The 22830-nt window shown below is 44.1% G+C and overlaps 1 protein-coding gene across 1 annotated transcript in view; it reads left to right on the top strand.

Moving 5' to 3' along the window:
* Positions 1-22830, top strand: part of MERTK (MER proto-oncogene, tyrosine kinase) — a 111117-nt gene that overhangs the window by 84788 nt on the left and 3499 nt on the right. Inside the window, exons 12-18 of the mRNA XM_060027359.1 lie at positions 1522-1617; positions 2340-2420; positions 7522-7614; positions 9148-9266; positions 15563-15672; positions 17673-17832; positions 18505-18641. Of these exons, the coding sequence (XP_059883342.1) occupies positions 1522-1617; positions 2340-2420; positions 7522-7614; positions 9148-9266; positions 15563-15672; positions 17673-17832; positions 18505-18641 (796 nt within the window). The remainder of the gene's footprint in view (positions 1-1521; positions 1618-2339; positions 2421-7521; positions 7615-9147; positions 9267-15562; positions 15673-17672; positions 17833-18504; positions 18642-22830) is intronic.

The following is a 22830-nucleotide window of genomic DNA, read 5'->3' on the forward strand; positions in this document are numbered from 1 at the left end:
CGGTGAAGTGACCGGGGTTAAGGACTCCCGATGCCATGAAACATGGAGGGAAGAAGGAACTCTCAGGGTGAGAGGAGAAGATGTGGGCAGAGGGATTTAAAGGAAACAGCAAAGCAACTGTCATAATCTTGAGCTCATTTCCTGTTTTTTCCTGACAACCAAGTCAGGGAACAATTTGCTAGCATGCTTTGTGACAGTTATGGTTTGAGCTTTGCTGAATCAGAGCGGGAACTCTTTTAGTTTCAAAGAATGGGAAAGACAGATAGCTGTGTTCTTGAATAATTTCAGAAACAGTGTTGGAAGTGTGTGAATATTATCAAATTCAAGCTTCAGGATGTTTGCCAAAAAACAAAACAAACAACAACAAATAAATATAAGGATGATGGAAGACAGGTTACTATGAAACAAAAACTCATTTGATGTAGGATGTTATTACTTCTCTAATCTAGAAGTTTTGCCTTTTAGATGTCTATTCTTGCATTTAAAAAAATCTGTCATTTAGACCAGTTTCTTTCCTTGATTGAAGCACTATTTGGGTAAAATTTTTTCACTAAAAGCTAATGTGTCCTTTGTAATTACCACATTTTTTTTCTTTCTAAGTCTTGCTCGTTCCCTAACTATGGCACAAACTGAATCATTTGCCCAATGGCTATTGAATTGGTCTCCCTCTCCTGGTTAACAGCCTTTATTGATAACACTGATTGTCTGTGCTGCATATCTACGCCTCATAGAAAATCTTAACCGTCAGTTCCCCACCAAGTATTCACTTTAGCGCTTTCTATGTCATTATAATGAGGTTCTATATACCATATGTAAAACCAACTGTACCTTGTTCTCCACATGTTTCCTGTGGATTCTGTGCCATGTTCCCTGGCATGGGAGAGCAGGGGAGGTGTCCTGATGACTTCTTTTGTATCCCACACTTAGGGGTATACTAGTAAATGCTCCACTAGAAAGAATATTGACTGGGGACTGCCCTGGTGGTCCAGTGGTTAAGACTCCGAGCTCTCAATGCAGGGGGCCCGGGTTTGATCCCCGGTCAGGGAACTAGATCCCGCGTGACGCAACGAAGATCCCTCATGCGGCAACTAAGATCCCGCGTACTGCAACTAAGACCCAGCGCGGCCAAATAAATTTATAAATAAATACTTAAAAATTAAAAAAAAAAGAAAAGAAAGAATATCGACTTAGCTTCCTCACTCCTTTAGAGTCAAGGGCAAAGGTCCCCTGCATGCATCAGATTGCCAGCTGCTGCTACCACCCAACGGGAAGAGAAATACGGTTCTGATTTTTATAATCCTGCAGGATTAATTTTGCCCTGGAACATTCATTTGACTCAGTTTAATCACTAAGTACGATTAAGTGTGATATTTTACTACTGGCGTTTTGGGGGGAGAGCTACGGATATAAAATGAGAAAAATGTTTAACTTTTTTATAGGACTTTATATACAATTTTAATTATATTCAGATGAAAGGAAGCATACTGACAGGTCATGTATGTTCTGTGACTCCTTTTATAGTACATAGCTTGGGAGTCAGTGAGGAACTGCAAAATAAACTAGAGGATGTCGTGATTGACAGGAACCTTCTAATTCTTGGAAAAATTCTGGGTGAAGGTAAGCAGTTTCATTCTTTTAAAATATGAGTAAGAAGGTAAACAGTTCACAGTCATTTTCAAAAATATATATTTATTAAATAAAATACCATTTTTGTGACTTGAAGTTATAATACAAATAGTTCTATCTTATAACTTTTAAAATGACGAAGGAAATAGCGATTTTTGAAACTCAGATTTGGCCTATGAAAAAGGCCTCTGCAGAGCCTAACAAACACAGTAGGCTCTCGAAAAATATTCATTTCCTCTCTTCATTAAAATGCAATGCAATTCATGGGTCGGCTTCCTATATACTTTCAATTTATTCCTCTAGTTCTTAAGTTTACTATTCTTGTCACCTTCCTAATTAAATAGGAACAGAGGTGAAAATACATATTTGTCAAAATGGTCTTAGGATAAATGATAATGGTATTACGACTTTGTACTTGATGCACGTCAGTAACAATTTCCATGTTGTCTTGTAAGTTTCTTGAATCAGTTATGATGCTTAATAAAGTGATGAGCTGAGCTAAGTCTGAGCCAACCAAGCTTGTGACAAGCAGGAGGCTAGGGCATGGCCTGTGCCCTGGGTTTACCAGTGTGGGTGACCTGGCCAGCTCTGCCCGGCTGCTGTGTTGGGGTCACAATGGAGCCACGTGAAAACAGCAGCTACGGTGCTATTGCATTTCTGTGGGCAAGAGAGATTTTGCACAAGGTCAATATAGATGTTGTTTTACTTCACAGGAGAGTTTGGGTCTGTCATGGAAGGAAATCTTAATCAGCAGGATGGAACCTCTCAGAAGGTGGCCGTGAAAACCATGAAGTGTGAGTTAACCCTGATGAAACCCATTCTTCTAGGGGTGGGCAGCTGCTTCAGTATCCGGTGCTTCATCAGGCCAGTGATGAATGATGGAGTTCATGTGTCATGGTCTCGGTCACCAATGGGTCAGAAGGCCATCCAGAGCACTGTTAAGGTCACAGATGGAAAGTTACTGTAATGAGCTCTTCATACCTGCATTTTTTATATATATATATATATATATATTTTTTTTTTTTTTTTCAAACTGAACATGAGGAAACACTAATTCAGGGCTTGTCTGTTTGGGGGAGGGGTCTGAAGTTCTGATGGTGCTTTTTTTTTTTTTTTTAATTTATTTACGTATTTATTTATGGCTGTGTTGGGTCTTTGTTTCTGTGCGAGGGCTTTCTCTAGTTGTGGCAAGCGGGGGCCACTCTTCATCGCGGTACATGGGCCTCTCACTATCGCGGCCTCTCTCGTTGTGGAGCACAGGCTCCAGACGCGCAGGCTCAGTAACTGTGGCTCAAGGGCCCAGTTGCTCCGTGGCATGTGGGATCTTCCCAGACCAGGGCTCAAACCCATGTCCCCTGCATCGGCAGGCAGACTCTCAACCACTGCGCCACCAGGGAAGCCCTCTTTTTTTTTTTAATGTTTGGTTTTATTTATTTATGTATTTGTTTATGTATTTATTTATTATTGAAGTATAGTTGGTTTACAATGTTTCAGATGTACAGCAAAGTGATTCAGAATATTATATACTCTTTACACTTGTCAGGGAGGGGGAAATTTCCCCCTCCACCCCTTTTAAGTTCTTGTGGCTGGCCTAATAAAATTGACACAAGACAGATTAACAGGAGAAAAAGAAATAAGTTTTAATTCATGTGCAGGAAATGTCATAGAAATGGGACCTACGAAGTGGCCAAAGAGGCAGCTTTTATATGTTTTAGACAAAGAAATAGTAAATTTGTGAGGAATTGACAGGACAAAGAAATGTGGGGTTTAGGTGCTCAGTAAATGAAGAATCAAAGCAAAGCTCAAAGTTTGGGCTTGGGGTAGTCAATTTAAAGAACTAACAAGGGAGAAGGTGTGGAGAAAAGGGAACCCTCTTGCACTGTTGGTGGGAATGTAAATTGATACAGCCACTATGGAGAACAGTATGGAGGTTCCTTAAAAAACTGAAAATAGAACTACCATACGACCCAGCAATCCCACTACTGGGCATATACCCTGAGAAAACCATAATTCAAAAAGAGTCATGTACCACAGTGTTCATTGCAGCTCTGTTTACAATAGCCAGGACATGGAAGCAACCTAAGTGTCCATCGACAGATGAATGGATGAAGAAGATGAGGCACATATATACAATGGAATATTACTCAGCCGTAAAAAGAAACAAAACTGAGTTATTTGTAGTGAGGTGGATGGACCTAGAGTCTGTCATACAGAGTGAAGTAAGTCAGAAGGAGAAAAACAAAGACCGTATGCTAACACATATATATGGAATCTAAGAAAAAAAAATGGTTCTGAAGAACCTAGGGGCAGGACAGGAATAAAGACGCAGACGTAGAGAGTGGACTTGAGGACACGGGGAGGGGGAAGGGTAAGCTGGGACGAAGTGAGAGAGTGGCATGGGCATATATACACTACCAAATGTAAAATAGATAGCTAGTGGGAAGCAGCTGCATAGCCCAGGGAGATCAGCTCAGGGCTTTGTGACCACCTAGAGGGGTGGGAAAGGGAGGGTGGGAGGGAGGCTCAAGAGGGAGGAGATATGGGGATATACGTATATGTGTAGCTAACTCACTTTGTTATAAAGCAGAAACTAACACACCATTGTAAAGCAATTATACTCCAATAAAGATGTTAAAAAAGAAAGAAAGAAAGAACTAACAAGTTTTGTTTATACAGGCTTCTTCAGCCAGAATTCCCTCTCTCTGGCGATAAGGGTGTCCTTCATCCTTCACATGAGAGAGTTATTTCCTGCTTTCAGGAAGACAGAAAGGAGTGTTAGTGTCAGAGTGTCCCCCTTGCACTGGCCATTTCCTAAGTAACTGTAATTCAAAGTAATCAATATGCCATCGTGACATATTTTGGGGTGGCCCACCCTGAGCCCCAGCACACTCAAGGCAATAACATTGGTTATTTTTACTCTCTCCCTCCCCCTCTCTCATCATTTAGTAGAGATAATGATTCCAAAGTAAAGCATGAATTTCCAAGGCAGGACTGAGCTGGTAGCAGCATCTGACCCCAGGGGTTGGTCTGGTTTAGCTTGGTGGGTTCACTTCCTCACTTGAGGGTGGTTGTATGGTCTGCAGGAAGCTGTGGACTGCCTGGAAGGTAAGATTCCCAGAGAGAGGAGAAATATTCTTTGGTTAAAGGCATATCGAGAGCTATGATCATAAACTGCAGTTTCCAGGGGAGCTGGGAAGAGTGCTTACATCTGGGTCAGGAGGGGCCTGAGAAGTCATCACACAGAATCTGTTTGCATCCCACAAGTAGTAAAGTGCTATTAAGAGTCTTAAGCACATGAGGACAAGAGCATATTATTACATTCTAGAAAGTTCACTTTGGTTGCAGCATGGAGGAGAATGAATTACAGTGTTGACCAAAATAGTGGCAGATGCCAGTTAGAGCCCTTTCAGAGTCTGTGCCCATGTCCATCTAGACAAGGAAACGAAGGCTCAGAAAGGTGGTGACTTGTCCAAATCAAATAGCTAGAAAGAAGGAGGGTTGGGCCGGAGTTTTCCTCACCATAGATTGACCAGACTGCAATGGCGGAACATGGTAACGGGTCCCCCCATGCCCTTCTCCAGAAAGCATCTCCAGGGCCTGGAGACACATGAATGTCTAAGTTCGGTTCTTCAGGTGTCCAGCTGGGCACCCATGAAATTGACCATGATCGTACACCATTCACCTGAGTTGTCCTCACCATTCATACAGAGGAAAATTATTTGGTGCTGTGTTTGTTAATGCTCTTAATATTGCCTCCTCATTTACCCCTTGGATATATTCAATATTATTTTTGATCAAGGGGTAAAGTAAAATTGGTTTCTTCCTAAAATTTAAATCCACTGTTTATTGGGCATTAAAGCATCAGATAGATTATAAGCATGTACTGAGACTTCTTAACCAGAATTGGAGGCTGAAGTTTTAATTTAAATATAAAAAGTAACCCTAATAACCAGTAAGTCAGACGGAAGCTTTCTATATACATAATAATGGCCAATACTTATGTAATTCTTACTGTGTGCCAGAGGGCACTGCAGTCATTCCCACATTTCATCAGTACAGCAGGAGCAGGAAATCAATACAACTAGGAAGTAGGTGTGGGTCATCTCCTCCGTAGACTGAGAAAACCCGAAGTTAGAGTACTTACTAGAGCTGAACCCATGTGGAACCGAGTCTGGGTTTCAAGCCACAGTCAGCATCCTTCCTGCCTCTCTCATTTTTCTGTTAACCCCCCAGTGTGTCCCTAGGAAGGCTCCTTCCATCAGTTATCCCAATTCACCGAGTAGAAAGTTTAGGGGCCCTAGTAAAAGGAGCTGGGCCTGGAACCTGTTTCCTCTCTGGCCTTGGCTCTGCAATCCTTTAACTTAGTTAGAGTAACTTGTATGTGAATTGCATCCATGCTAATTATCAAAGATTAAAAGCCCAGTCTCTGGCCTCTGAATCCCAGGCTCATCTACATTTGCCTGGAGGGGTTAGACCCTGGGGGAGGGGGTTGCCCACTTCACCTGGTTGTTTGGGGCAAAGTTGGCAGATATCTTGCAGGTCTATAGAATTTTTTTGCTTAAATTTGCTTTGATAGGAAGGTTAATATATCTTAACATAAGATATACCATCTTAACCACTTCTAAGTGTGCAGTTCAGGGACATTCAGTACATTCACACTGTTGTGCAACCATCACCACCATGCATCTCCAGGACTTTTTCGCCTTGCAAAACCGTAACTCCGTACCCATTAAACAACAACCCTCCATCCCCCGTGCCCCCTCCTTCTGGCAGCCACCGTTCTACTTTCTGTCTCTGTGAATTTGACTTCTCTAAATACCTCATAAAAGCGGAATCATACAGGATTTGTCCTCATGTGACTGACTTATTTCACTTACCATAATATAGAATTTTAAATGTTTCTCTTAAATTGGCTTAATTGCAAAAACTTGGTATGAAAGTGTATCTAGTTCACAAAGCGTGATTGGGCAACCAGACTTGCAAGAAACGTGGTGAGAGAGAGAAGCATGTGTTCTTTCTTTTTTGAAGGCAAAAATCATTGCCACAGATCAGTTGGATTTGATTTTAGTTTTTTTTTTTTTTTTTTAAACATCTTTATTGGAGTATAATTGCTTTACAATGGTATGTTAGTTTCAGCTTCACAACAAAATGAATCAGTTATATATACACATATGTTCCCATATCTCTTCCCGCTTGCGTCTCCCTCCCTCCCACCCTCCCTATCCCACCCCTCCAGGCGGTCACAAAGCACCGAGCTGATCTCCCTGTGCTATGCGGCTGATTTTAGTTTTTTTAAACTAATATGCTTTCATTTTAGAGCAGTTTTAGGTTTATAGAAAAATTGGGCAGGGACTTCCCTGGCAGTCCAGTAATTAAGACTCGGGGCTTCCAGTGCAGGGGGCATGGGTTTGACCCCTGGCCAAGGAACTAAGATCCCGTATGCCTTGCAGTTCAGCTGAAAAAAAAAAAAAAAAATTGGGCAGAAAGTAGAGGGTTCCCATATGCCCCCTCCCCTCACACAGTCTCCCCTGTTAACATCTTGCATGGGTATGGTACATTTTTTATAATTGATGAACCCGTAGTGATACATTATTAACTGAAACTCATAGGTTACATTAGGGTTCCCCTTGTGTTGTATGTTCTGTGGGTTTTGACAAATACATAATGCCCTGTGTCCACCATTCCAGGGTCATACAGAAGTTTCAGCTTCCTAAAACCCCCATATGCCGTCTATTCATCCCTCCCCCCACCAGTCTCTGACAATCACTCATCTGTTTACTGTTGCTATCATTTTGCCTTTGCCTGATGTTACTTTTAAAGAACAAAATTGCTATTACCCCCTCCCCTTCTCTGAGTAAATAACTCGTGCCTAACATTTTCTGTCTTTTCTTTTAGTGGACAACTTTTCGCAGCGAGAGATTGAGGAGTTTCTCAGTGAGGCTGCGTGCATGAAAGACTTCAACCACCCAAATGTCATCCGACTCCTAGGTACTCAGAGAAACATAGGACTGGGTGGCCAGAGGGGCTCAGCTGATCCGCTCTGGGCCACAGGAAACATCTCTGGGGCAGATAAATTTTACACCTTGTGTAACTCCGAAGCTATTTATAACATCGGGTTTTTCAGGACTTCCCTGGCGGTCCAGTGGTTAGGACTGGGTGCTTCCACTGCAGGGGGCCCGAGTTCAATCCCTGGTCAGGGAACTAAGATCCTGCAAGCCGCACAGTGTGGCAAAAAATAAAATAAAATAAAATAAAAATAAGGGCGTTTTCACCCAAAAGACTTCTCATGGTTATATTTTCTGAGGCTGGTCGTAAAAATAGGCCTGCATTTTCCTGGACATCAGTGGGCTCAGGACTGTTCAGTGTCCACAGAGTTCTAGGTGATTGTGGATTAAAACAGCCCCCGGTCACCCCAGTTACAACACATGAAAGCTGGTTATGCTATAATTTGTATTGATTGAGTTTACCCGTGAACCAAAAGCTAGTGGAGTAAAGCTGTAAAAGTAGACAAATTCCATGGCTCATCTTTGAGAAACAATTTATTGACATATTTCAAGTACTGATTTCTCGGGATCTGCACTGACAATTTCATGGCACTCGATTCAAGTGATTTGAGTCAGTGATTTAATGGGCAGAATTTGGTTTTGTGGCACTGTTTGCTAAAAAACACAAAATGGAGAGCCCATATCAAGTGGTTGCTGTGTGATACTATTCCAGGAGGGAAGAGCGACTTAAAAATAATTGAATATTCTGCTGACTTTTTTTTTTTTTTGCTGTCCTGTGACTTGATAAATGCTGAATTCTTTGGGGAACTCTCAAAGGTTTATTATGATGGACACTGCAGAGAGATGGGAAAACTAATGTTTGGAGACGATGTTATGTCAAAGAAACTACTGTTGCTCATTTGTAACTATTGACTTCGGCGGACTCTGAGAACAGTGGTGCTTTGTAATTGTGCCACCATGTGCAAGAGCATTGTAAGCTTGATCTCAGGTGACAGACAGGCTCTGATTCTAGCATCCATGACAAATGATGTTTTTTCCCCCCATGTATGTGTTAACATTTAGAGATGTGAATTTCACCTATTGGCCCTCAGAATTCTTCCAATAGTTTTAAGCATTCGGTTGCAGGGGACTTCTTCATACGCTTAAGTATTGAACCATCACATGAAACTAGTTTGCCCTTGAATTCTGCTGCAGTCACTACCCCTCACTTAGACTCAGTATAACAGAAACGCCGTGGGTTTATAGATGGCTGTACTTGGTATCGATTAATTTTTGAGAGCTTTCATGCGAAGATTGGCACTAGTCTGAAAGAAAAAGAAATACCAAGAAGTGGACCCAGTGTGTGTTCCCTATTCTAGAATACAGCGTGTGGGTTGTGAGGGTTTGGTTTTGTTTTGTTTTTTTAACCGCTAACTTGAGAGCACATGTTTTCAATTTGGCCAGCGCTCCTGCAGTGCTTTTTCTGGTCACTGGTAACAAGGGCTCTTTGTAACTTACTCTCTGTTTTTAATTCCAGGTGTGTGTATAGAAATTAGCCCTCAAGGCATCCCCAGGCCCATGGTAATTTTACCCTTCATGAAATACGGTGATCTGCACACCTATTTACTCTATTCCCGATTGGAGACGGGACCAAAGGTAATTAATCACCCAGTTGCGTGGCCTCTGAACAGTGCTTGGGGCTCCCGTGACAGGGCCTGGACAACACCAGCATCTAACCTAGAAAATGAAGGAGGGAAGGAGGGGACATTGGCCTCTGTTCCGTGCTCACTGTGCACCCTGGGGGTTGAAATGTGGTCCTCATAACCGGCCTGCCCATAGATTTCATTACTCCTGTTTTATGTGAGGGAGAAGCAGGCTGGGAGTGGAGCAGAGGGCGCCCCTCTTGCTGTCAGGGTGGTCTCTTTCCTTGAAAGTCTCCTCTTTTTAGATTGTTCACTCTGAAATTCCTGAATGCCGGAGCCATCTCAGTTTTCAGGGAGAAGTGGCATTGAGTTGTTTTTCAGAGACCCTGAGGGGGTCCACGTTTCTCTTTATCCTGAGCCGCTCTGTCCTCAGAATCAGAAAGTGTGTTGGGAATTGGTGGGCCAGCCTGCCTGCCTTCCAAGGTGCCCCTGAGAGGAACACTGACCCCACAGGGCAAACCCTGCCCTGAAGCCCCACAGAGCAGAGACACCAAATGGAAACGAGCTCTTAGACTGAAACACCTCGCGCATCGGTCACAGGTGGTGGAAAGAGTCGTGATGAGATAGTAGTAATAAGATGGTGCCTGGGGAGCTTCATGGGGAAGGTCCTCATCCCAAGAGACAGGTGAACCTGTAGGAACGGCCATTTATTTATAATATGGTGAGGCAGTTGAAAAAAACATAAAACTTGAGACCCAATTTAGGGGGAACATTTTCTAGAACCTTCCTCCCTGTGTCTGGCTGCCCCTGTTGGTAGTTTATGCCTGTGTGTTTTGAACAGGCCAGGAGATTTTTGCTTTCCTTTTTCTTGTACTTGTTCTGTTCTTTCCACGGACGGCGTAAGGGACCTAAATGGGAAAGTGAGCCCCTTCCTTTTTTTAGCTACCCCCATGGTCCTGTGCTCACACCTGTTTTGTTCATGGCTTCTTTAAGTCTTTCACCAGCACAAATACTAACCAGAGACAGGAAATTGTAGCCACATCACAGAGCAATTACAAAGTCACTGGGGCTCCTCCAAAGAGGTGAAGGGCCTAATCCAAAGTAGGGGACTCAGCATGGCTGAGTGCTTTCCTTCTCTTCCCTGTCCCCCAAGAAACAGACAGTAACATGCTAAGAAGCCTGGAGAAGAAGAAAATATTACCCATAATTCCCAACACTGGCATCCTTGGACGTTCACGTCGCAACCGTTTATTCCACATCTGTGTGTTTCACAGGCAGGGGCTCAGTATGTACACATCTGTCTGTAGGCCAGCAACAGGGGCTAACGTCTCTCAAATGTTTGGCAGAGGCCAGCCTGTGTTTCACATATATCAGTGGCACCGCCACCATAATAAGTAGTTACGAATAGAATCTCAGGTGAGGAAACTGAGGCATGAAGCAGCAGTGGTGGAGGCAGAACTGGCTGCAGACCCCATGCCTTTAGTTCTTCTCTGCCCCATCCCATGGGTGCCCCTGCCTGATAGGGCAGCCTCCAGACAGATGTCTGTGAATGGCTGCATAGCCTCCCCTTGAATGGATTTCACTTCATGTTGATGAGTGATTTTGCCTACATTTAATTTCCTGGTATATTGTATGATTTTTCTAATAATTTGCAGGGGGGGATTTCATATTTCACAAGAGTGATTTCTGTAGTAAAAAAAATAAAAATACACAGGTTTGTTTGATGACCAGCAATCATCCATCTTGTGAAGCTTAACTCTCCTCCCTTTTTTGGACCCCTGTGCAAGTGTAGTGAGCCTCAGATTGGATGTCTTTCTTGAATCTTTGTAGAAGAGAAATAGGCCATTTATATCCTTTATAAAAATACTTTAAGGGCTTCCCTGGTGGCGCCGTGGTTGAGAATCTGCCTGCCAATGCAGGGGACACGGGTTCGAGCCCTGGTCCGGGAAGATCCCACATGCTGCGGAGCAGCTGGGCCCGTGAGCCACAACTACTGACCCTGCACGTCTGGAGCCTGTGCTCTGCAACAAGAGAGGCCGCGATAGTGAGAGGCCTGCGCACCGCGATGAAGAGTGGCCCCTGCTTGCCACAAGTAGAGAAAGCCCTCGCACAGAAACCAAGACCCAACACAGCCTAAATAAATAAATAAATAAATTTAAATCATATGGGCTTCTAAGAAGACCTCTGCTTTAAAAAAAAATTTTTTTTTAAATTATCATACAGAAAAAAATGACTTTTTTCTCTTTTCAGTTTATAGTTATATAAATTATAATGCATGTATAGATTCATATACTACCGTTACAATCAGGATACAGAACAGGTCCATCACCAAAAACTCCTCCTCCTTCTACTTACCCCTTTATAGTTACACCTTGCCCACGTGGCTAACCCCTGGCAACCACTGATCTGTTCTCCATCACTACAGTTTGTCTTTTAGAGAATGCCATATAAATGGAATTATATAGTTTGTAATTCTTTGAGACTGGCCTCCTTCACTCAGTATTACGCCTTTGGGAGCCATCCAAGTTGCATGTATCAGTAGTTCATTGCTCTTTTTATTGCTGTGAAGGCTTCTATTGTATGGCTGTGTCACAGTTTGCTTTTTCCATTGGCCTATTGAAGGACCTATGACAGTTTTGAGTTGCTATAAAAATTCACATACAGGTTTTTGAGTGAACATAACTTTTCATTTCTCTAGGCTAAATACCCATGAATGGGATGCTAGGTCACATGGAAAATGTGTGTTTATCTTTATAGTAAACTGCTAAACTACTTTCCAGAATGGCTGTACCATTTTACATTTCCACCAGGAAGGTATGAGAAATTCAGTTGCTCTGCGTTCTTGTTAGCACTTGGTATTATCTGTAGCTTTTTGTTTTGTTTTGTTTTTAGCTGCTCTGATAGGTGTATAGTGATAGCTTATCATGAAATTTATTTGCATTTCCCTAATGATTAATGATGTTGAGCATCTTGTGTTTATTTACCATCTTTATATCCTCTTTGGTGAGTGTCTGTTAAAGTCTTTTGTTTATTTTTTAATTGGGTTGTTGGTTTTCTTGTTGAGTTTTGAGAGTTCTTTAGCTACAGTTCCTCTGTTGGATATGTGATTTGCAAAGACTTTTCTTCCAGTTTGTAGCTTGGCTTTGTATTCTCTTAACATGAGCAAAAAAAGTTTAATTTTGATGAAGTATATAGTTCATCAGTTTTTTCTTTTAATGGATCATACCTTCACTGTCATTTCTAAGAACTCTTTGCCTAACTCCAGATAAAAAAGATTTTCTTCTGTGTTTTCTTCTAAAAATTCGTGGGTTTACATGTTACGTTTAAGTCTGTGACCCATTTTGAATTAATTTTTGTATAAGGTGTGAAATTTAGTTTGTTGCTTTTTTTGCATATAGATGACCAGCATCATTTGTGAAAAGACTATCCTTAATCCACTAATTGCTTTTGCACCTTTGTGAAAAATCAGTTGTACACGTGTGGGTCTATTTCTGAGTTCTCTGTTCTGTTCCGTTTAGCTATGCGCCATCCTTCGCCCCTATCACACCATTGAGATTACTGTAGCTTTATTGTCTTAAAATGAGGTAATGTGATTCCTCCAAATTTATCCTGCTTTTTCAGAGTTGTTTTTGCTATTCTAGTTTTGTTGCCCTTCTGTATAAATTATAGAATCAGTTTGTGTCTGCCAAAAGTACTGCTGTCATCTTATGTTCTTTTGAACAGAATAACAAGGAAACAAGTACACAGCATTTTACTGACTAATGAATAGTTTCGATTTGCAAAAATATAAAGTAGATCTCCAATGATGGAAACTCCCAGGTTTTATAAAAATTTTAAAGGAATGTTTTTAAAAGGAATGTGTTTTCATATTTTGACACTTTGTAGCCACATGTAAAGCTGAAAGTCACAAAATGCGTCATAGACAAACTAGAAAATCAAGCTTTTATTCAAATCTCTACTGCCTTATCAGTCAGTTCCTTGGCAATAAATACCTCTGGTCCTGTTAGAGTGGCCCAAGACTAGGTCTCAGTCATATAAGTGTGCTTCTTCAGCAGGACCTGGGTGCCATTCTGTCCTCTGTGTGAATAGCATGCCTGCTCTTCCAATCCATGAACACTGGGTACCTTTCCATTTATTTAGAAACTAATTTAATTCTTTGCTTTTGTAGTTCTCAGAGTATAAGTTTTGCACTTCTTCTGTTAAATTTATTCCTAAGTATTTTGTTGTGGATTCTTTTGCAGATGTTGTTTTCTTAATTTCATTTTCAGACAGTTCATTGTTAGTGTGTAGAAATGCAGTGGAGTTTTGCATGTCAATCTAGTATCCTGCGACCTTATTGACCTCATTTATTAGTTTTACCACACAATGATCTTTTAAATGACCTTTGGTCACAGCCTGCAAGATTAACATAGTTCTGCTTGGAAAAAACTAACACAAACGAATAACACCGGATATTCATTATACTTTCATGAATGTCAGCAGATTGGATATTTCTTAGCGCCCAAGTCCTTTCCTGGAAATTAGCATCCAGAAAATCAAATGCCCCACTTATAGAGAGCAGAGGCGTAAGGCTTTCATGCCTGATTTACTTACATTTTTTTAAACAACTCCATTATGTAAGGGTAAAGGATAAAGCATTTTTGTTACATATACAGTCTGTGACTGACACGTGTCTTAGTTGAGAAATATAAATCATTAACAATTCAGTGTCAGGACTTCTGTGGTGGTCCAGTGGTGAAGACTCCATGCTCCCAAATCAGGGGGCCTGGGTTCAATCCTTGGTCAGGGAACTAGATCCCGCGTGCCTCAGCTAAGAGCCTGCATGCCACAGCTAAGACCCAGCACAGCCCAATTAAAATAAAAAAAAAAAATTCAGTGTTTTCACGAGTACCACTTTAGAAGACTCATGTGCCATATAGAATTAACCAGAAATCCAATGCTTTGGGGAAGAGTATATCACGGGTGGACCCATTTATGATTTCTAGGAACTTTGTGAACCCTTTTCTTCAGGGCTCTGACTGCACTAAAACATTGAATTACTACACAGAAGTCTTCATTAGTCATCATCCTCGTAATCAGTCCCAACACGGCAGGTTTTCTAACACACAGTCTGGTTTGATTTTTACCACGTAGAAAAAAAACATTAGGCTGTTAAAACTTACAGGAAGGCCCTAGAGAAACAAAAATGAAAATTCCCAAATACTTACTTGTGGTACTTTGGTCCCATGGTAAGGGGTAAAGACCATCCTACTTTCTGTCCAGAAGAAAAAAAGCCTCTTTTGAAACATTTCAAAATAAAATGATACCAGATGTGGGTGCATAATTGGGAACAGCTCCTTCTCCATGGGCTTTTTGCTGTCAAAGCATTAGATCCTCCCCCACTGAGGCCAGACCCCCCTTCTTTTCCCCTCTTTGTCCCACTGCCACTCAGAAGGACACAAGGATCGCATTTGAGCTCATAACTTGTGAAAAGAATGTTATTAACTGGCCACATACACAAAATAAATTGTTGGCGGTATCTTTGGAATTGCATTAAAGTTATATATTAATTTTTTTAATACGTTTAAAGACGAGGAGAAGAAAACGTGATACTTACCAAGAAGTTTTAGGGTTTGTTGGGTTTTGTTTGTTTTTCATTCATTTTTAAAACCTTATTTGTGACATTAGTGATATGGAAATTCACTTGTTTCATGGCCACGCTTCTCAGTCATAAAGCCATCATTTCACCCCCTCAAATGGAAGTAACTTGGTTTCCTTTGAAAATATAATCCTGGACTTTCCTGGTGGCGCAGTGCTTAGGAATCTGCCTGCCCACGCAGCGGACACATGTTCGGGCCCTGGTCTGGGAAGATCCCACATGCCTCAGAGCAGCTAAGCCTGTGGTCCACAACTACTGAGCCTGCGCTCTAGAGCCCACGAACCACAACTACTGAAGCCTGCGTGCCACAACTACTGAAGCCTGCGTGCCTAGAGCCTGTGCTCCACAACAAGAGAAGCCACTGCAATAAGAAGCCCACGCACCGTAACAAAGAGTAGCCCCTGCTCGCTGCAACTAGAGAAAGCCCGGGCACAGCAACCAAGACCCAACGCAGCCATAAATAAATAAATAAATAAATTTATCAAAAATAATAATAATAATAGTCTCTCAGGAATCCCCTGGCGGTCCAGTGGTTAGGACTCTGCGCTTTCACTGCCAGGGCCCGGGTTCATTCCCTAGTCAGGGAACTAAGATCCTGCAAGCCACATGGTGTGGCCAGAAAAATAATAATAATAATAATAATCTGTCTCCTTGTGTCTTCCACCCCCTAGCATATTCCTGTGCAGACACTATTGAAGTTCATGGTGGACATTGCCCAGGGAATGGAGTATCTGAGCAACAGGAACTTTCTTCATCGAGATTTAGCTGCTCGAAACTGCATGTAAGAGCCCTGGCCCATCCTGGAGTGGGTTGGACCTCATGGTGGTAGATATTTGTGGGCCTGTGGGGTGGCCTGTTGATGTTAAAGTATGGAGGAAGATTAGGCTTGGGAGGTGACAGTGGGGCAGGCTCTGGAGTTGGGGTTTCTACCGCCCTGACACATGACTGGGTGTTTGCTTGAGGGTTTTCACTACCTCTGCCACTAAGAGTCTGGCTGGCCTCCAAAACTCCCCTGGGGCTTCTTTTTTTTTTTTTTTTTTTAATTTTTATTGGAGTATAGTTGATTTACAATGTTGTGTTAGTTTCAGGTGTACAGCAAAGTGATCAGTTATACATATACATATATCCACTCCTTTCTAGATTCTTTTCCCATATAGACCATTACAGAGTACTGAGTAGAGTTCCCTGTGCCATATAGTAGGTCCTTATTAGTTATCTATTTTCTATATAGTCGTGTGTTTATGTGTGACTGCTTCTTTATTTTCACACTCTCACTCAGCTAGGAGCACTAGGTGTGAACTCTGGGATCCTCCCCAACTGCCATCAGCTTGTTTGGATCCAGAGTTACATATAAGTCAGCTGATCATGAAGACAGTGTGAAAATCATAATGGTTTTGTCCCTGAGTTTTCATGATACTGCGTTGTGAAGTAGTTTTGTCCTGACTACACCATAGCTTTCCTTTTGCAGCAGAGAGACAAGGGCTTAAGCAAGAACTTCGAATTTCACCTTCCCCATCTCTTCAGTCTGCTTCAACAGCCATTATCTGCTGTAAATCTTCAAAAACAATAACTATTTCTTGATTGGAAATTCACTATTGCAAGAAGAGAGAGTGTTCCTTAAATGTATTGCTGTTACTCGTTTTTCTTTGTTGGAGATGTGACAGTGGAGCCTGTCCCCTGCCTCCTCCAAACCAACCCTGCCCCCCGGCCCTCTGTCACTTTCACCTCATTTTTGAAAACCAGAAGGGTCTTGGTTTTGGTTTTTTTTGTTTTGTTTTTTGTTTTTTTTGCGGTACGCAGGCCTCTCACTGCTGTGGCCTCTCCCGTTGGGGAGCACAGGCTCTGGACGCACAGCCTCAGTGGCCATGGCTCACGGGCCCAGCCACTCCGCGGCATGTGGGATCTTCCCAGACCGGGGCACGAACCCGCGTCCCCTGCATCGGCAGGTGGACTCTCAACCACTGCGCCAGCAGGGAAGCCCTTGGTTTTGTTTTTTATTTAAATAATTTGTCTACCATGGAGGGAGAATCATGAAAACCTCTTCTTCCCCTTAACATTTCTTTCATGGTTTTCCCACGAGGTAGCGTGACCAGCTGTCCGGTTTGTCCAGCATTGAGGGATTTCCCAGGATGTGGGACTTTTAGTTTTAAATGTTAGCGTCAGGCAAACAGGGACAAGGTAGTCGCCCTACGTCCAGACCACTCATTCCTCCCCCTCCTCCTCTCCTTCTTGTCTAAGATCAATTTTAACTGCTTGGGCTGTAAATGCAATTGTATTCCTTTAATTTTCCAGTTAATTCCTCAGGTACCACCTGGCACCGTCTTAGCAGGAAGTCCAGTGTCCCCCGCGCACAGCACGTGCTTCCCCACCTCCCCCAATCTGTCAGGTGGTTTAATCTATGGAGCCAGTGCTGCTTCCAGACGTCAGGCAGGAAGGCTACTGGGCTCTAGATGAGTCCACGAGGGGGCCCTGGCTTGGAGCTGCTTATCCTTCTACTCCCGTGCCCCTCTGTTCCTCCAGATGGTTCCATCCTCTGTGCCCAGGTGCCCTGGTTGGTCCAGATTCCCACACAGACCAGAAGGGTAGAAAGTTATAACTCATCTGGTTCCCCCTCACTTGCTCTGCCATTGGTCCCAAAGCAGGACCCTCCCAGGCTGTGGGGTCTCTATCTTTTGGTTACTCGTCGTGAATGTTTTCAGCTGCATCAGGTGCAGACCTGTGATTTCAGGCTTTGCCTCTGAGGTCGCTGAGGACATGAACTCACTCTGTCTCTCTCTGTAGGTTGCGAGACGACATGACCGTCTGCGTCGCGGACTTCGGCCTCTCTAAGAAGATTTACAGTGGCGACTACTACCGCCAGGGCCGCATCGCTAAGATGCCTGTGAAATGGATCGCCATAGAGAGTCTCGCGGACCGAGTATACACCAGTAAAAGTGACGTGGTACGTACGTACAGAGTTTTGATTCGGGGCCCCGCATTGCAAAGATGAAGCCCTGCTGAAAGAGATGGCTTAAGCTGGTGATGCAGGACATCTTACTCTTTGATCAACTGAGGATTGGGGCAGCTCACACTTCTCTATTTATCGCTAGATGCTTTAATTCAGGCGGAACATTAGATTCTGATGAAGTAGCCTGACATTCAGAGGATGGCAAAGGCCCTTAATTCATCTCCACTTTCCTCTGCTACAGTATAGTGATGCATTGTCTGCAACTAAGATATTTCATATTCACATTAAATTAAATGAATTCATCCCATGGCTGTTTGGGACTAGGGTGCTGTATAAAAGGTACTGTGTATGGATACCCTTAACCAGAGATCAGGAAAAGAAAACTCTTGCCGACAACAGTAGGAACAGAACATTAAACAGAGCACTGATGTGACACAAGGCTAGATCTGCCTTTGTCTCATTTCCCAAACAGCTTTAGTAAAAATGGGGAACTGTGACGTTCCGACCCCACGTTATTGCCGTTTTGGGAGAGCGGCGTATCTCAAACATAATTGTGAGCTTTGTGCATGACTGCCGGGGCTCTAAGGAAATGACCTTTCCCGATGAAAAAGTCCATTCAGCCTTTCTGAAAAGACTTGCATCCTGACGTTGTCACTTTGTCCTCAGTGGGCATTTGGCGTGACCATGTGGGAAATAGCCACACGAGGAATGACCCCCTATCCCGGAGTCCAGAACCACGAAATATATGACTACCTTCTGCACGGCCACAGGCTGAAACAGCCAGAGGACTGCTTGGATGAACTGTGAGTCAGCTGCTCTTCATCTCGGGGCACCGTGCAAAGACCTGGGGGACACACAGCCATAGTGGGTGGGGACACTCAGCCAGGCGGGTGTGGGCAGAAGATGACACACGCAGATGTCCGGCACAGGAGCCTCTCCTGGTGTGGGAAGCGGTGTGTGCACATCTCCAGTGAGCCCGCACGTGTTCTGAAGTTCTGTAAGCCCCTCTAGGAAATACAGTCGGCCCTCTGTACGGGCGGATGCAGAACCCACAGATACGGGGGGGCCAACTGACTGTAAGGGGTCTGCAGATCTTGGTATCCTCTGGGGCTTTGGGAACCCATCTGTCATGGACACCGAGGGATGACTATATATCCTATAGATAAATAGGCCGACTTTACAATGCGTGAGGTACTTGGATAATTCTCTGCCCTCTTTTGAAGCAGTCATGCTTCTCTTTTCATTCAACATCTTAAACAAACCAATCACAGGAATATCTTGAATCAGGAAATTTAGAAATCTGAGCCAGTGGCTTTGCTTTCAGGCTGGTCCTCAGAATTGCTTAGGGGAGATTCTAAGAATGTGATTCCTCAGCCCTGTGCCTGGAGACTGTGATTCTCTTGGTACAGAGCAGGCCCAGAAATGTATATGTTTTAAAACTATCCCAGGGATGGACTTCCCTGGTGGTGCAGTGGTTAAGAATCTGCCTGCCAATGCAGGGGACACGGGTTCGAGCCCTGGTCCAGGAAGATCCCACATGCTGTGGAGCAACTAAGCCCGTGTGCCACAACTACTGAGCCTGCACTCTAGAGCTCACGAGCCACAACTACTGAGCCAGTGAGCCACAACTACTGAAGCCCGTGCCCCTAGAGCCCATGCTCCACAGCAAGAGAAGCCACCGCAATGAGAAGCCCACGTACCGCAACAAAGACCCAACGCAGCCAAAAATAACTAAATGAATAAATAAATTTATAAAAATAATAATAATAATATTGTTAAAAAAAAAAAAACTATCCCAGGGAGACTGTACACTCAGCCGGCGTGAGACGCCCCCGAGCTCCCAGCGTGCAGGACCACAGTGCCCTTCCCATCCCAACAGGCCCCTCTCTCTTCGGGGTGGACAGTACGGGGAGAGGCCTGGGACTTGGAGTCAGAGAGGCCAGGCTCTGCCTCCTAACTAGCCACGTTTGTGGCCACTGCAGCTGACTTGACCACTCCATGCCACGTGATCTGCCACCAAAAAAGTGTAGTCACGTATTCTGCAGAGGTATCTGGAGGGTTAACAAAGAAGTGTGTGGAGTTCTCAGCCTGCAGGAAGCACGCACGCTAAGTGTCACATATGGTGCCCGTGATTAATAGCACCTTTACAACTCGATCCCCTCCCAAACACCTTGCCGACTTTTAAAAACTCATTTCTTGTGGCACTGCCTCTAGCTTGGTGATCTGAACCTTCCTAATGATGAGTCTGTCCCCAACGTAACAGGGGTCATGGGCTTGGAGAGGGGTATTCTCACCATGTTTAGCAAGAACATTTCAGGACCGTGGGCCTGCGTGGGCTCCGCCGTGGAACGCCGGGCCGCGCTGCTCGGGCAGGTGGGCCTGTGCAGGGCGCCACACACGCGCACCCACACTCACACTCCGGCCCTGCTTCCTCGTACCGGTGAGGAGGCCCGGGTCAGTTTGCACATGGGCCTCCCAGATCCACCGTGGCCAAACAGAAGGAAAGTTTTTTTTGATCAGAGCCTCACACTGCTTGGGGGGGTATGGTAGTGGTGGTGGTGATTATGGTTGTAAATCTATAACATTTAGAACAGACACAGAAATCATAAGCCCTTTAAAAGAAACATCATAAAATCCTAATTCAATTAGATCTGAGGCTTCACGGTCCTTTCTGAAAGGGCCACATGAATGAAACGTTTGCTTCTGCAAATGAGGAAGCCATTTCTGTCAAACAATACTGAATGGAGACTTTTGTGGCTGTTTCTTTCTTGGCTTCTTCGGTGCTCCAGGGGAAGTTGATTATCTGGGGTCTTAGCAAAGTCTAAGCTGTGTCACGTTGTGGTTTTAGATGCTGCGTGTAGAGCCATGACGAGGGAATGCTGAGTCGGTTTTTGAGAGGTGGTTTTTTAGGTGAAAGAGCTGCAGTGTCAGCAATGCCCTGCGGCTGGGGGAGGGAGGCTGGGGAAAAGCCGGAGGAAGCAGCGGCTCCGCGGTCCCCACCCCCAGGCTGGTTCCTCACACCGCGGGCTCGCAGAGGCTCTGGTGAGCCAAGCCCGCTCCCCAGGTCCCCTCTGAGTCTGGATACTGGCGAAGGACAGAGAGCTCTCTGCATTTCCATATCTGGGGTCTTTTCTTTTAAAACTGAGGCAGATATTTCGGAGCACCTCTGTTTGCTGTCTCACCTTAGTGGAGATGAGTTGACTCCTGTGTTTGGTTGCCCCTAGGTCATTTTACAGTCAACCCTGAGAAATACAGCAATGGAAATAACAGGGTGTGCTTGGAGCCCCGCTCCCCGGTCCTGCCCGCTGAGGGCCACCTCTTCTTACGGCATCACCCCCACCTCTGGATGACCAGGTCCCCATCACCCAAGAGGCCGCTCTGGGCGGTGCGCCCATCACCTCGGGGGTACCTTTCCTCGGCCAAACTCACAGCCTCCCAGCTGCAGCCACTGTGGTTCGTGGCACCGGCCCTCGGTCTCCTCGTCTCCAGGGTGACACACAGAGGCCACCTTGTTCTTTCTTATCCCACTGGGTCCCCACAGCCAGCAGGTGTCTTTCAGGGTCCCCCTCCCCTCCATTCCTTCCCCCAGTACAAGCGCGCCTCCCAGATATTGCGGGTTCAGCTCCAGAGCACTGCAGTAGAGTGAGTCACAGGAATCTTTTGGTTTCCCAGTGCATATAAAAGTTATGATTACCATACTGTCGTCTGTTAAGTGTGCAATAGCATTATGTCTAGAAAATGGTGTACATACCTTAATTTTAAAAACACTCTGTGGGGACTTCCCTGGTGGTCCAGTGGCTTAGGCTCTGTGCTCCCAAGGCAGGAGGCCCAGGTTCGATCCCTGGTCAGGGAACTGGATCCCGCATGCCACAGCTAAGAGTTCGCTTGCCACAGCTAAGACCTGGCGCAGCCGAATAAATAAATTTTTTTTTAAAGAAACACTTTATTGCTAAAAAATGCTAACCGTCATCGGAGCCTTCAGCAAGTCATAATCCTTTTGCTGGTGGAGGGTCTTGCCTCGATGTTGGTGGCCGCTGACTGATCAGGCCGGTGGCTGCTGAAGGCTGGGGTCATCGTGGCAATTTCTTAAAATAAGACAACAGCAAAGTTTGCTGCATCGATCGACTCTTCCTTTCATGAACGATTTCTCTGTAGCACACGATGCTGTCTGATAGCATTTTACCCCCAGAAGAACTTCGTTCAGACTTGGAGTCAATCCTCTCAAACCCTGCTGCTGCTTTATTAACTCAGTTTATGTAATATTCTAAATCCTTTATTGTCATTTCAACAATCTTCACAGCATCTGCACCAGGAGTAGATTCCATCTCAGGAAACCACTTTCTTTGCTCATCCATGAGAAGCAACTCCTTATCCATTAAAATTCATAAAATTGCAGCAATTCAGGGAATTCCCTGGCGGTCCAGTAGTTAGGACTGCACACTTTCACTGCCAAGGGCCCAGGTTGATCCCTGGTTGGGAAACTAAGATCCCGCAAGCTGCTCCGTGTAGCCAAAAAAAAAAACACAGGTTAAAATTGCAGCAGTTCAGTCGCATCTTCAGGCTCCACTTCTAATTCTGGTTCCCTTGCTCTTCCCCCCACATCTGCAGTTACTTCTTCTAGTGAAGCCTTGAACCCCTCGAAGTCATCCATGAGGGTTGGAATCAACTTCTTTCAAACTCCTGTGTATGTTGATATTTTGACCTCTTGCCATGAATCACAGATGTTCTTAACGGCATCTAGAATGGTGAATCTTTTCAAGAAGGTTTTCAATTTACTTTGTTCAGATTCATCAGAGGAAACTCTTATCCATGGCAACTCTAGCTTTACAAAATATATTTCTTAAATAATAAGATGGGAAAATCTAAATTACTCCTTGATCCCTGGGCTACAGTATGATGTCGTGTTAGCAGTCATGAAAACAACACTCATCTCATTATACATCTCCATCAGAGCTCTCGGGTGACCAGGTACATTGTCAATGAGCAGGAATA

This window comes from Delphinus delphis, chromosome 12 (assembly GCF_949987515.2).
Source record: "Delphinus delphis chromosome 12, mDelDel1.2, whole genome shotgun sequence".
In the NCBI taxonomy this organism is placed as follows: Eukaryota; Metazoa; Chordata; class Mammalia; order Artiodactyla; family Delphinidae; genus Delphinus; species Delphinus delphis.